The sequence below is a fragment of the Heterodontus francisci genome, chromosome 3 (assembly GCF_036365525.1).
Source record: "Heterodontus francisci isolate sHetFra1 chromosome 3, sHetFra1.hap1, whole genome shotgun sequence".
Classification (NCBI taxonomy): Eukaryota; Metazoa; Chordata; class Chondrichthyes; order Heterodontiformes; family Heterodontidae; genus Heterodontus; species Heterodontus francisci.
In genome coordinates, this window is record NC_090373.1 from 159,308,477 (window position 1) to 159,322,343 (window position 13,867).

A 13,867-nucleotide genomic window follows, 5' to 3' on the forward strand; every position below is an offset into this window, starting at 1 on the left:
TGAAGAGGCATGCCAGGGACATCAGGGGGAACCTAATTTATGCACGTTTTAGCCAACAAGAAGCTACATAATCAAGGAACGTTGGGAGGAGAAAGATAACAATTTCCCACAGAAATTCCCTTACGCCTGAGGTCTTGTTCATCTCTGCAATCTTAACGAAGCGTGGCTGCACTTTCATGTGATTGGTATTTGAAATTATCCACAGGCTACGAAGAAGTAGAAAACAAAAGTAAGGCATGACAGTATTAGAAAAAGTTATTCATCATCTATAGGAAAACAGCCATCATTGAAGAGTGAAGGCTCAAATTCCAATGATACTTGTACACTGGACATTTCCTGAGTTATCCTTTTCAAGCATCATTTCAATCCTGCCATAGGTTTCCAAAAAACTTCTTCATATCCATCTGCAACCAAGCAAAACATTACTGAGAGTGGATCAAATTTTAAATAAAGTAAATATGTATTGATACATCTTTTCTATTCTCAAAATATGTACATCACCCATGCCAGCTTCATGCTCAAAACTGTTTCAATTTTCTTTTCCTGCCACTATGTCTAGGTGCTACCCCAACATTAGCAGCTGAGATGGAGGCAGTCTGCTCAGTGCGCTGCCCTGTTGCTGTGGATGACCCTGGTTGGCATCCTCTTGGCATCCAACGGGGCTTTGATGGCTCCATCCCACTGGGAGTTTGCAGCAATGGTGCTTGTGTATCCCCCGTGTGCTCGCCTGCTGAAGGTAAGGGATCAATGTTGGGGGAGGATGAGACACCACTTACCCTGGGGTGTCCTGAGTGGAAGGCTCTGGGGCAGCTGGCATGAGCTCCTCCCCCACCGGTGTGCACGATGGCATTTGCCTGTCTTCCTGAAGGGAAGGAGCAACTGGAAGGAGGTCCAGGTTCCTCATCCCCCTCTCGCTTAGATTCTTTTGCATGGGGCCCATGGCAACAGTGATGGAGTTCAGGTCAGATCACATATGGCTCGAGTGGTCAACCAGACTCGTCACTGAGCTTGCCAAACTCTCGACTGAGGAAGCCATACGCTCAAACTCCTGGGACATGGCAGACGTCATGGCTTGCATGGACTCCTCCATGGCGCACGCAAAGCCACGCATGACCTCGGGCATCTCTGACATATTTTCCACATGGCTCTGCTGCACATCCAGCAGACTTCCCATAGCAACAAGCAAAGGATCATTATGAGTGTGGGGCTGAGCAGGAGTCTGGTCTCCAGCAGTCACTCAGCTGCTGGGACATGTCTGTGTCGTGCACATCAGCTTGTGACCAGATTCTAATCTTAAACCCCCCCCGCGGACTGTGTGGATGTATCTGCGCTGGCGGAGATAAAGAAAGAGGTAGGTGATGGTGCACACTCTGGGGCATTGGCTGCTGCTTCTTCCCCAGAGGAGAATTCTTGGGCCACACGGCATTCTGCGACTAGAGTGCGGGAACCTGCAATGGAGACACAAACAGAGGCATTTTAAGCATATGCTTCACATGAGTTCAAACAATTTCCTTCAGTTTCTATTAACGGCTGCAAGAGTGGAGATAACACTTCACTGTTATACCTTGTGGCTTCTGCCTCGTCATCTCCGCTCACCCTGCTTGCCTCCTCTCGCGTTCTCCGCGTCGCTTCCTCAGCCATGGTCAGCAGCCTGATGTCAGAGATCCCTCCTCCCATTCTAGCATGCTCACGCTAGTTGTGACTTTGTTTATCCTGCAGCAGACAGTGCAAATTTAAGGACATGGCAAATGATGCATCACAACCATTGCATACGTGCATCAACATCACTCATTCTGCATTAGCTTTCACACAGTACATCTAATCACATAAACAATGCCGATCTTCATCTTGGTGCAAAATCATTCATTGAATGGCAACAAGGCTGCTCATGCATTCAACTGCATTCCTTGTATACGCTCGGCCTTAAAGACACGTAGCCAAGGAAGAAAACAATGGAGCAGCTTCACCAAGAATACTTACCCTCGCCGATCTGAGCAAGTCATTGATGTGCCTGTGGCACTGCACCAATGTTCTGTGTGTCACCCCACGGTTCAGGACCTCCTCCACTACCTCCGTCCAGGCTGCCTTGGTGAGGCGGGCAGGCAGGTCTTCACACTCCATCTGCAGGGAAGACCTCCCACCTTTCCCTGACAGCCTGGTGGAGAACCTACAAGGAGGCATCACTGAACTGTGGAGGTGGTCTCTACCTGACATGTGAATCACTTTGGCTGCAGGCAGAATAAATGATGTGAAGTTGGTGGTGACTTTCATGAAATAAGGGAGGCAAAACCACTTTGATTTAAGTAACAGCTTCAAGTTAGGTTAATCTGAAGATAATTGCATGAACGGAAGGCTGCTGATCCTTGAGGCTGCAAACACACAATGTTTTATATCTGCAGCGATCATGGTGCTTGGTGAAAGGTCATCCCTGCTGCATGATCCCATGTGTTCCCTATGCCCTTCGCTGCATGGCTAATTTACATACAAAAGTGCATGCAAAATGGGATTTGCGGCAGAAGTGGAAGTTACACTGACGTCCGGTCCCGCCGTCGGGAAAGCCATGGCGCTCAAAATTCCACCTATTAACTCTGTTTTTCTCTCCACAGATGCTGCCAGACCTATTGAGCATTTCCAGCATTTTCTGTTTTTATATGCTTTTCCTCATGTTTTTTTTGTGCTTATTTTTGTGTTTCAGATGATGAAATGATAAATGTGCAGATAGTTTGTGCTTGGTGCCAGAAGCTGGGAATTAAGCGTTACTCCCTCAGCATGGGAAGTGAGGTGAAAAGTTTCTGCAGTGAAAAGTGCTTTGCAGCTTGCAGACGGGCTTATTTCAAGCGTAATAAGGTAAGGGGCCATAAATCTGAGCAGAGATTCGAGCAACAATTGGCATTCACATCACTCAGTTCTCAGACAACCCATAACTCATCAATACAGATCTTTTTTTTTAATAATAGACCAGAATTGACCCTTTGAGGACTGCAACAGTAATTCTGCACGAAATTTTAAAATTTTATATATTTTAATTTCCACTTTTTTTTGCTATTTCTTTGTGTCCTCCCCCTCCATTGATGGTGCTTGCTTACCACTGAGCACTCTCCTCCAGTCTTGAAGGGCTTGAGTGGTGCAAGCTGGTTTGGAAAGGCGAAGGTGAGCAGCGTCAACTTTTACCCATCCTCTCCATTCTCAAACTCCTTGCTCCTCCCATCTGTTAAAGCCTGGCTCGAGAAGGGAGAAAAAGTTGCCTGACAGCAAGCCCTGGATTTTGACACCATGATCTTCCACTCGGCAGGCAAGTGTCAGAGTAGTTGAGCTAGCATGCTGTTCAGTGATTCACTGTGGTTTGATGAATGCTGTGAATTAAGGAGTGTTTCATGGTTCTATACACTGCGATTATTTTGGTTAATTTAGTATTGGAATTTGACACAAAGATGCTTGCAGATATTTGTAACAAAAAAAAAGCATGGACCTTTTTTTGGAGGGGGTGGGGGGGTGGTGGTGCGGGGAAGTTGTAAAGGATACTCAGTGCTCAAAGGAGTTAAATGTTGATTCGTGAATTCACGCTTCAGAGTCTGATAAGCAGCAGAGCATCAATCTTGTGTTCATCAGTATCTGCCCAAACTACCCTGCTCACCGAGCTGCTAGTTTCAAGGAATGAAACTATCTTTCATGGTTCTCGAAAAGTCTGTGAGAAAATATTGAAGCCGTCATATGAGATTTAATTTATAAATGAGAGAAAAAACATGCAGTTTATTTTAAGAGTTTATCTTGATATACAGCGGAGGCAATGCTTTAAGTAGGTTATTGACTCTAGTTTTTTTTATTCGGCTCATGAGGATTTCCAGAAAGCAATAACTGTGTATCAACTTCACAGTAAATGTGACATTAGTGCAATCCCATAACATATTGAAATGGTAATAAGTATGAATTCATTAGAAATTTTCCTACCTTCATTCTGATTTCACCACTCCCTCACCATAGTTGGGTTAAAGCAGGTTAAAATGACTTCTTGATGGCCATCAACAAGCTTTTGTTTGGTACAGTAACCAAATTGGCAGACCGACGACTGTACAATCAGGATTTTGTTTTTAAACATCAGATCACTATGATAGTGAACTGCATGTTGCAAAACTTTACGTGGCAAATATTGATTTAGGTGGGAATGCAGCTTCAAAGTTTATTGTGGCTGTAGATTACGGAAAAGTGTTCAGATGCTCAGTGTATTAACAGGAAAAAAGGAGGGATTTTTGTTTTTCACTTAGTGAACAGTCTGTTGGCTCAGTCCACACCTTGCTGAAAGGTGTTTGTTTTGATTTGCAATAGTGCTATAACAGTGGTTCTTTGCTGCCAGACACATCTTTCACTGCCTGTGATGGAAGTGTGAATCCTTTGTTCTGGTGTTTGTTGCTGCTGAATTGGAAAAAAATAATCTGCTATTTCCTTTTAAAATGACGGCAAGGCATTATCATGTATTATTTTCTTCTTCAATGCATGTGCCCTGTATCTTGCTATTTTCATGGTTTGTATATTGTTTCAAAGAATGTGGAAAAGTTGTCATTGTAAAAAGAGTGAGGTGGCCTGTAATAGTTTTAGTGACAGAGAATTCTTCGTGTGGTGACCTGATAACTCTTGCTGAGTGGGAACTATATCAGTGAGGTAGAGTACAGTGCTTCTTAAGAGTGTTGTAAATAGTGACATGGTTGGCACACATCTGTTTATTTCTTCTCATTAGTGTATCACTTCGTGCAACCTTACTGAAAATTATTACTTTTAATACTATGTGACAGAAAATACTTTTACTTCTCTGAAGTGCAAAATAAAGTTATTCAGCATTTATTGGGCTATATCATTCCATAATGAATATCCTACTGATTTAGGGGTAAATTAGGACCGCATCCTAATGGCTAAACGACCGTTTCACAACTTCAATAGTTTGTGGAAATCAGACTCGACAACACTTAGCTCAATTGAGCCACTCAATTCTGTTTAAGCTGAATTTTTAAGATTCCAGTTTGCAGTCGTCTTCGTTTTTTTAAAACATTGATTTAAACCTTACCATTGTAGGCGCTAGGGAAGATCTGGCATATCACTCCTCTCCGGCACTGTGCTCAGCTGTTGTCTGATTCCTATATGTTTGAACTGAGTGACGATATTCACATTGTAACAGAGGCCCCAATGTCTGAGAGCAGGCCAGGCTGCGTGGGTAGTACAGCAAGAGCCACTGTTCGTTTTCATAGCATCCACAGTAACAACATACTTTTTTTTTCAACTAACCTGTGGAGCAGTGTTTCTGCTTTTCCCACACTGTGCTGTAAATACTACTGTTAATTCAACAAGTTGCGAGCTTTCATTGGGCTGATTGAGAGCCGAGCTATGGGGGAAAAGGCCGAGGCAGTGGGACTAATTAGATAGCTCTTACAAAGAATTGGCCTCCTATTGTGACGTATCATTCTATTGTTCTATGGGTTGAGTGTTAAGCCCCGCTAGAGATCAGATCAGAACAGAACTGTCATTTTCTGAATGACAAGAACCATTTAGAATCAAACATAGGAACAGCAGTCTGTATTTTCTACAACTGTTTTAAAAATTTAGTAAAATGTAGCCTTCGGGCGTGAGATATATAGATTTTAACAACTAGTCAGCTTAAAAATCATGGGTACTTTTGGTAGGTTGGGTGTTATAGCAGTAATAACACTGTCAGGTTCATCAGTTAGCATGGGAGGGAATTGGAATTTGTCTAAAAGGAAGAACTGCTAAATGATGTGGGGAAATAGCAGGAAAGTGGGATTATTCTGGATGCATGGGTCAAATAACCTGCTCTCATTCTTTGCTGCATCACGATCTCTGATTCTATGTTTGCTTACACCTTTTCCTCTTTCCAACACCCCCACCTCCACCTCCACCTCCACCTCTATGCAGCTACAAATAAAACAGCCTCACTATAAATAATGCAGCTTTTTCACACAGCTCTGAAACAATACTATAAGTGCACTTTCATGTCTCTTTCATGTCTTTGAATGTGCCCACTGGTTCTATTAGAGTCAGTGGAGCAAAATGGATCAGGGACTATGTCCTGTTGATGTCAGTGAGGATAAGTGGAAAGGGGAAGCATCTGTGAATGGCTTGTTTTCCCGAGGAGTTGTAACACTCTATCTTGTTGAAGTGGACAATAATCAAAATATTCTTCATTCAAGTCCATGTAAGTAGCAACACAGAGTGTAGGTGTACCATTAAAAATAACAAAGCTTGGGATCAGGTTACTGACAATATTGAAGCTATTGAATTTGTGTTGACTGATCTGATTAATGCCGATATTAGCAGAAATAAAAGAGATTAAGTGGCCTTTAGCCCCCGGATGATGGTTGGTGGATGTTTTTGCTAAAAGAAAACAGGATTTTGAAGAATTCCCTTGCAGCCAGTGTCTTAAAGTTCCTCACTTTACTGTTCTGTAGGTAAAGTAATAAGTGAAGTAGACAGGTGCAGCCTGGGCACGGCTGTTGCTGTTTAGAGCACAGCTGTTGTAATGCTAGGATCATATGTGTAGCCTCTGAGCTGCATTTAACACAATTGCCCATTAGTGCTAAGGAAGCAGTTACCACAGAAACCCAGCAGAAGCCAATTAGTCACATGATGTTAATTAATTAAAATAACTCTAGCATCTGCTATCTTTTATTTTTGACAATTTTTTTAAAAATCCACACGAGGGTGGAATTCACGCCTATTTAATTCTTATGAAAATGCTGGGATATATTCTGGTTTTGAGCAAGCTAAAGGGATTATTGCTGACATCTCCCCACCCGCCCCCCCCTACCACCGGCTATTATTTCCCTGTCAGGCAGCAGGCTCGGCTTCTCTTTCTCTCTCGGTTTCTCGGCCACAGATATGGTCAGTTTGTTTTTCTTCTTGAGAATAGTACCTTCCCGGCAGGCCAGGTTTCAGGCTGTTTCTCATTCAAGGCCTATCAGACATTCTCTACCCGCAGCCTTCCATCTAAAATCTGCCTGCTTTCACCTCTGCCCAAGCAGAATACATACGGGCCCGGCCGGGGGAATCTTAACTAATATCCCACTTACTTCTGGAAGGAGAGTTGCAAGCTGCACTTATGAAACTCACTGTGAAGAGGCAGTGATATTCCAAGCAGACTTAGGTGTTCTGTTTAATAAATTATTTAGAAATCATAGAAAAGGCAGTCGAATCAGCCAGTGCTCACATCTGCACCTCACTAAATCTGTCAGTAGTTAAGTAATTCACACCAGAACTTTTTCAGCTGATTGAACAGTATCTTGCAATTCAATATGCAAGAGTTATACGAATTAACAGTATGGTACATTGATTGAAGGTGAAATGCCACACCGTAATATCAGCCTTGTTTTACACGTGGGCACAAGTGTACATATCACACAGACACTTCTACTCTCAGCCCTAAAGAAACAAAATACAGCCACTGGAATGAAAATTGAACCTTGCCTGACCCCACACCATGTCAAGTTTTTCAGTCTCTTGTCTCTGTTAACTTTTCCAACACAACCCTCCGGCTAAGATTTCCTGTGTGCACTCGGGTTTGCAAAATCAGAAACCTGTTCAAGTGCATAGATGCAATCTTCCCCCACCACCTCACCTCAACCATTAATCTTCATTGGCCGAGACAGCTTGGATTTAAGAAAAACTGCTGAAATCATAATTGCTTAACTTTGTTCATTCAGCTTTTTGGGATTCCTATGATCTAAGTCTGTTTTTTTTTTATGTCATTGCAATTTTAAAAAAACTGACTGCTTTGTGACAGAAAGCAGCCCGCAACTACAGAACTTTAAACAAAGTCCCTTTGAGAAGACATTTTTTTAAAAATTGAAAAAGAAATGTGACCAGATGATTTCACAGCTTAAGTGGCAGTTAAAAAAAAATATTGAATCAACACAGCAAATTCTTTACAGCTTCAGTATTCAGTTGCTTTGATGGAACTGTATTAAACTACAGGCTTATGTTTTAGTGAATTTTGACTCCGAGAGCTATCTGTTCACTTGGTCCCTAAAGGGTTAACAATGCATGATAAACACATTTTTATCCCTGATGTTTTTCTATTTAAGTATGGTATAGCCCATTTAGTGAAAAAAGAGCTAAGCTCCCAGTTTAATCTTCCCTATGGATTATTTGTGTTTTTTAATTGAATATTGACCGCTCAGTGCCGGGATGCAAATAACATGAACTGTCAGAAGATGTTTTATTCCACAGTAATGTTGATATGGAGAGTCCATAAAACCAATGAATGGGAAAGTCTCAACCACCTACTCAAATATTTGTGCAACTAGACTAAAGTTGGTCGATGTTACCATCCACATGTTCCAAATAACCAATAATTTCCTCGGAAGTGGGACTGCTGAAAGCTTAAATCCATGAGTTTTTTTTATAAAAACAAAACCTTACAAAAAAAATTTAATGGTGTGTTTGGAAGTGAGCTAATCTTAAAAAAAAATGATGATGTTCAAATCCGACATCGCTCTTAAACAGCCAAAAGGTCCAGGGATATATTGCTATTTCCTAACTTGCTGAGTTTCTTAAATTCTAATCTCACACACTTCAATGCTGAAATACACCATACTATTGTAGTAATGAGGCTATTCAAATGTCAGGAGTGGCATTAAGATTATTACAAAACTATGTGGATAGACACTTTCAACACAATATTAAAGTAAAAAATTTAGCATTTTATTTCTGCTTTCACAAAATCAAAATGGATGAGGAAGGTTCATCTTAGTTCATCCATCCAGAAACACTCAACAGTCCCTCACATTGTTGTGTCCAATTGTCTCTTAAATGATTCTCTGGTTTTGCCTCCACTGCTTTATCTGGAAAGTCCATTCCTTGTATTGATTGCTCTTTGTGTAAAGTTGAATTTCCTGACGTTAGTCCTAAATTGGCCATTTATAAATTTGAAACTGAGTCCCCTCCTATTTCACAATTTAATTTAATGGATCTAACTTTTCCACAAATGTTATTTTATATACCTTACTATTATCTTTCCTCATACCTCAGTTTTTGAATACCCTTGTGACTCTTTCGGAGCTGCCTCTAATATTTGGATGAAGTCACTTTTGTGTCATTGACCAGAATATTGGACATGGTGCTCAAAGTGTGGTCTGACCAGAGCACTGTACAGTTTGAGTATAACTATCTTTGCCTAACTGTCCGTCTTCTAGTTTTACTTTAAACTTTAGTCTACATTTTAACCATTTTTATTTTTCAAAAACTATACTTCTAAATTCTATTTATGTCTTCTTACTTGGAGGCGGGACCAACTTATGGAAAAAAGTTGGGTTTTAATCAACCTGATCCTGACTGAACAAGTAAACTCACAGGATGCTAAGGGTTGCTCCTAATGGAAAACAGGATGTTGGTCCGTCTTATATTGGTTGAGGCTCAGCAGTTTAGTTATGAACATCTGTTGCTAGTGTAAAGGGAAATCAGAAATCTGAGACTGATAATTTGTCATACTGTTGTTTTAACTGTTAACAAATTCTCTTGGTTGAAATGTTGTACTTCTATCGTCTCTGCAAATTTTAACCCTTTGAGTACTGAGTATCCTTTGCAGCTTACAAAATCCAATTAGCTTTTGTGTTTATAGCATCTTACCCCCAAAAAATTCTGTAAATTTCTAATGCAGTGAATTGGAAAAATGTTTGCAACTGTAGAATGTTTTCTTTATCCAAGACATTGCAACCTTGAGTTTTTTTTCCTCCTAATTGTTTATATTGGTGCAGAAATGCTACTGCAGTCCTCAAAGAGTTAAAGAGCAGGTCTTTTTTTCCCATTGACATTTAAGTGTTGAAATCCAGCAACAGAGATCTTACACTTGGAATTTGAGCTATCTGGTTGATTCGAAACTTAAAATTGGAGCTTTTCAGTGTTGGTTACAGATTTTTAGATTGCCCATTTCAGTCAAGTTAGCTCAGCAGGTCAATAAAATAGCACACAGTGAGCTAAACGTCACCCCATTTCACATGACTAAAGTCAGGTTGAGGTGCTGCAGGACTGTGGTTCACAACCATCAAAGATCAATTGCTAAAGAAAATCAGTAAAATCTCCCTTCTTTAATAGCAGTCAAGCCTCCTGGCAAATTTCCACTTTTTTGTTAAAGTACAGCATCCCATTCAGTATAAATATTACAAATTTATTTTTGAAAGAAGACAAAATAAAAATGGTTCAGACGGTGGTAATGACGACTTTAGTTTTATTAATTTCATATACCAGACCATTGGATGATATTATGTAGTGCTAATTGCTGATCATTTTAAAATCTGAACTGTTTAAACCAACACTAAGGGCTACACTGCACCTTAAAAACATTAGAGAACCAGGGATGCCTCTTAGTTTGTTATTTGTTCCGCAGTTCCTCCCACTTGCGTCCACTCTATTGTTCTGTTTGGAAGGGGATGGTTGCAACATTAATTCTGCCTTTGTCCCTCTCTCCGTCCTCTCCCTGCCCTCTGCTGCCCCAGTCTCTCTTATTCCCCCTCCCCTCACTCTCCTTGTCCCTCTCTGTCCATCTTTATTCTGTCTGTCTATGTATCTTTATCTCTGTATGTATGTCTGTCTCTCCCTCTCTCCCCCCGCCCCCCCCACCCCACACTATTTCTCTCCTACTCGCCATCTTTTCTTTGTGGATGTATCTTTGTGTGTAATTGTCTGTTCTCTGCTGCCTTTCTCTTTTCATGTCTCCATCTAATGTCTGTCTCTGTGTGTATATCTTTCTGTAATGGTGTGTGTCACCCTCTTGGTATACCTGTCGGTCTTTCCATTTCTTTCTCTCTCCCTGTCCCCTCTACCTCTCCACCTTTCTGTCTGTCTGTCTTTCTCTCTTTGCATGCCTGCCTTTTTTCCTTTTTCCCACACTTGTTCTCACTCTCAATTCCTACCCCATTCTGTGCCACTAGGGTGTCCTGAAACTTGAGGAGTTCTAGGGAAAGTTGGACTGAGCTTGTCTCTCTGGACCTCCTGCTGCTGACGTCCAGTTCTGTGACTGCTGTATTTACTATTTGTTTTTATTCTTTATATCCCCAGTTCCCTAATACTTACACTATATAGCCCTCAAAATAAATGTGTCATCTTAGATGGAAAGCCTTTTCTGGAGTATATTCAGAGCCAGCCATTTTACTATTTGTGATTGAATCATTCTAATCCCTCCTGACCATGTTGTTTTCAGTCAGCCAGTTGATTATCATTTGATAGACTTTTAGCATGATGTCACCACACATCAACACAGAATAGATGGGTTGTGACATCTACACTGATACTCTCCATCAGCAGTGAGCACAAATACATTTGAAACTAAAAATCACACCACCCTGTCTCATCAACTATGCATTGCATATCTTGAGGTCTGAGTCATTTTTGTTTTAAAACGTCTGTAATCTCATTTTGTTTTGAAAAGCCTGCAAGCCTAATTTTGAGCCTCAGATTATGGAGTTTGTGTACAGACCTGTTGGTGAGATTACAGTCTTAAAATTTGTCTCCAGGTAGATTTAAACAAGTAGCACAGATCTAAAGCCATCAAGGAATCACCTACCCCCAGTTTGGAATTGGAATCCCATTAACGGATAGTATAAAAATGGGAATATTTAATTAAGGTATATTTTGTAAGGCCTGGGACTAAAATATACAATCGGCATTTTGCATGTTTCTGTCCCAGATCCTCTTGTGTCAAGTTCAGTCTTAGTCTCCATGCCTCTCCCCTCACTGGCACTAGTAACTTTACTGAACACTTGAGTTTCAAAGTGAAGGTGCTGTCCTTTTCCTGGTGTGAAGAAAGTTTTCAGCTGGCCTTACAATCATGTGCTGACACTTTGAATTCAGATTTTTATTTTAAACAGTGAACAGAGTACATGACTGTAAAGGTCACTTGATTACTACGCTGACTGGAGTCCTCTGACACATTATCGGGGCCGGGGGATCAAAGGCAGGACACTGGTATTTTACACTCAGTCATGATCAGAATTAAGTGATCTGTGCACTTGGGATCAGGCCTGCAGGTTGTAATCGTGCACACTGCATATATTTAGTTATTAATTTCACAATTACTGTTTTTTGTCAACAGACCCATGCCATATGCGCATATTGTGGAAAAAATTCCCCTGAATTAACCTGATTTGTGTGGGTACCTGGGCCTTCAGAATTAGGATTTTTTTCCCCATCAGACCACTGAATGGACACCCTTGTGGTAATGGAATGAAGCAGGAAAATTACCCAAAAATACAGCTGTCAGATTTCCTGCAACTGAGAGAGGTCAAGTCTGTCCCTTCTCACGACTAAAAGGGAGTGCTGTGAGGAGGGAAATTGGAACAATCAAACCTTACTGAATGAAAGGCTTTTTAAAAATTATATTTGTTAGACACTGATACGCCAGATTGAATAGCACACTTGGAGTGCTTTTTTGTTGATTTTTTGGGGGGGGCTGGTTGGTTGTATATATTTTTGCTAAAATTTTTTTTACCGCTAAACAAATCAGTGTCAGTTAAAATGAACGGAAAAGGTCAAAAGTATTTTTAACCCCTTGATTCCTACATCCTAATCACTGCTTCAAGGAAGCAACTCTGTCAGGTGGACAGCAAATGGATAACTTTGCAGCAGGTTTTTAAATGTTAAAGAAAGTTTTGAGTAGGTACCAAAGGGTTTAAAGTGAGGGTATTATGAACAGACAAACCACAGTCCTTGCATTTGCTCCCATACGTTAAAGAATTAGAATTGACGTTTGTGGAGTCCAGTCAGATCCCATTTTGGGGGAAAAACCCTTGGTCATGAAACTAGATTCCCCATTGAGATAGCACTGCAAAATCGTACCTTAGATCAATAAGAAAAGATCTCATGAGATATAAACACCTTTAAAATACCTACAGTGGCCTTAATTGCAGTGAATAAAAGCAATTTTCTAAACACGTGTCGATCGAGAGGGACAACCTTTATCACAAGTTGTCTGTGCTATGCAATATGTAGTTGCAGCAACAAAATAACTTTCAGTATCAAATTGGACAAGAATTTGTTGCACGTTTTCACGGAAGAAATGAATTGTAAGTATTCTCTGTGTATGTGAATAGACAGATAGAATCTCCACCTTTCACCAGTTGAATATATCCATTACTCAGCTGAACACTTGCTCCAGGTCAGCTGTGAATTAATGACGGTCAGGGCTCTTGGGGCTTTTTTTCCTTCATATTTAACAGTTACAAGTGAATGTTGTATTGTGAACTTTTGATAAAGTCTCTGTATTTTTACTTTGTATTTATATCATTTCATGTGATGCGGCCAGAGTATGCCATTTACTGCGGAAGGTTGGCCGTTTGAAAGTAGTCCTGGGTCCCATCGTGTTCAACAGGTGACATTCAATGATCACTTTCATAATATAGAAATAGTGTTAAGTATTTTAAAATGTAACTAAGCATTTGTTAACCTATTCATTAATGTGAAAAAAATTGTACAGGATGTGCTTAAAACAAGGCCACAGTGGCCTCTGCCTACACTGAAATATCTGTGATCCTCTATGAAAATGGTTAACTCCGGCCTTAGGGATGACAAATGCAACACGTGGTTTGTGGCTGAGCTTAACATGACCAGAAAAATTCCAGGCCTGATCCCTGGCCTGTATTGAGTTAGCTGTATTCAGCTGAGCTGGAGGTGGATGTTCCCAGGGTCCTTGGGCTAGAGTGTGGTTCAAGTCAGCCAGGATCTCACTGACCACTGACCCCTGCTGGTAAGAGGTGGCAGTCAAATGAGGACAGGATCAGCCTTGGTTGTGATGCCCCCAACATTCATTGTCTCAGCTGACATTCAATGCAGAGATACTTGGATGAGATACCAGATTGCAGCTGACACCTGTGGT

The 13,867-nt window shown here is 40.9% G+C and overlaps 1 protein-coding gene across 10 annotated transcripts in view; it reads left to right on the plus strand.

Moving 5' to 3' along the window:
- sobpa (sine oculis binding protein homolog (Drosophila) a) overlaps window positions 1–13,867 on the plus strand; it is a 420,356-nt gene that overhangs the window by 252,968 nt on the left and 153,521 nt on the right. For 8 of the 10 annotated variants that reach the window (XM_068027132.1, XM_068027101.1, XM_068027091.1 and 5 more), the window contains exons 4-5: window positions 2,696–2,847; window positions 13,298–13,363. In XM_068027132.1, the coding sequence (XP_067883233.1) occupies window positions 2,696–2,847; window positions 13,298–13,363 (218 nt within the window). The remainder of the gene's footprint in view (window positions 1–2,695; window positions 2,848–13,297; window positions 13,364–13,867) is intronic. The other 2 variants (XM_068027147.1, XM_068027153.1) reach the window with 1 other exon arrangement.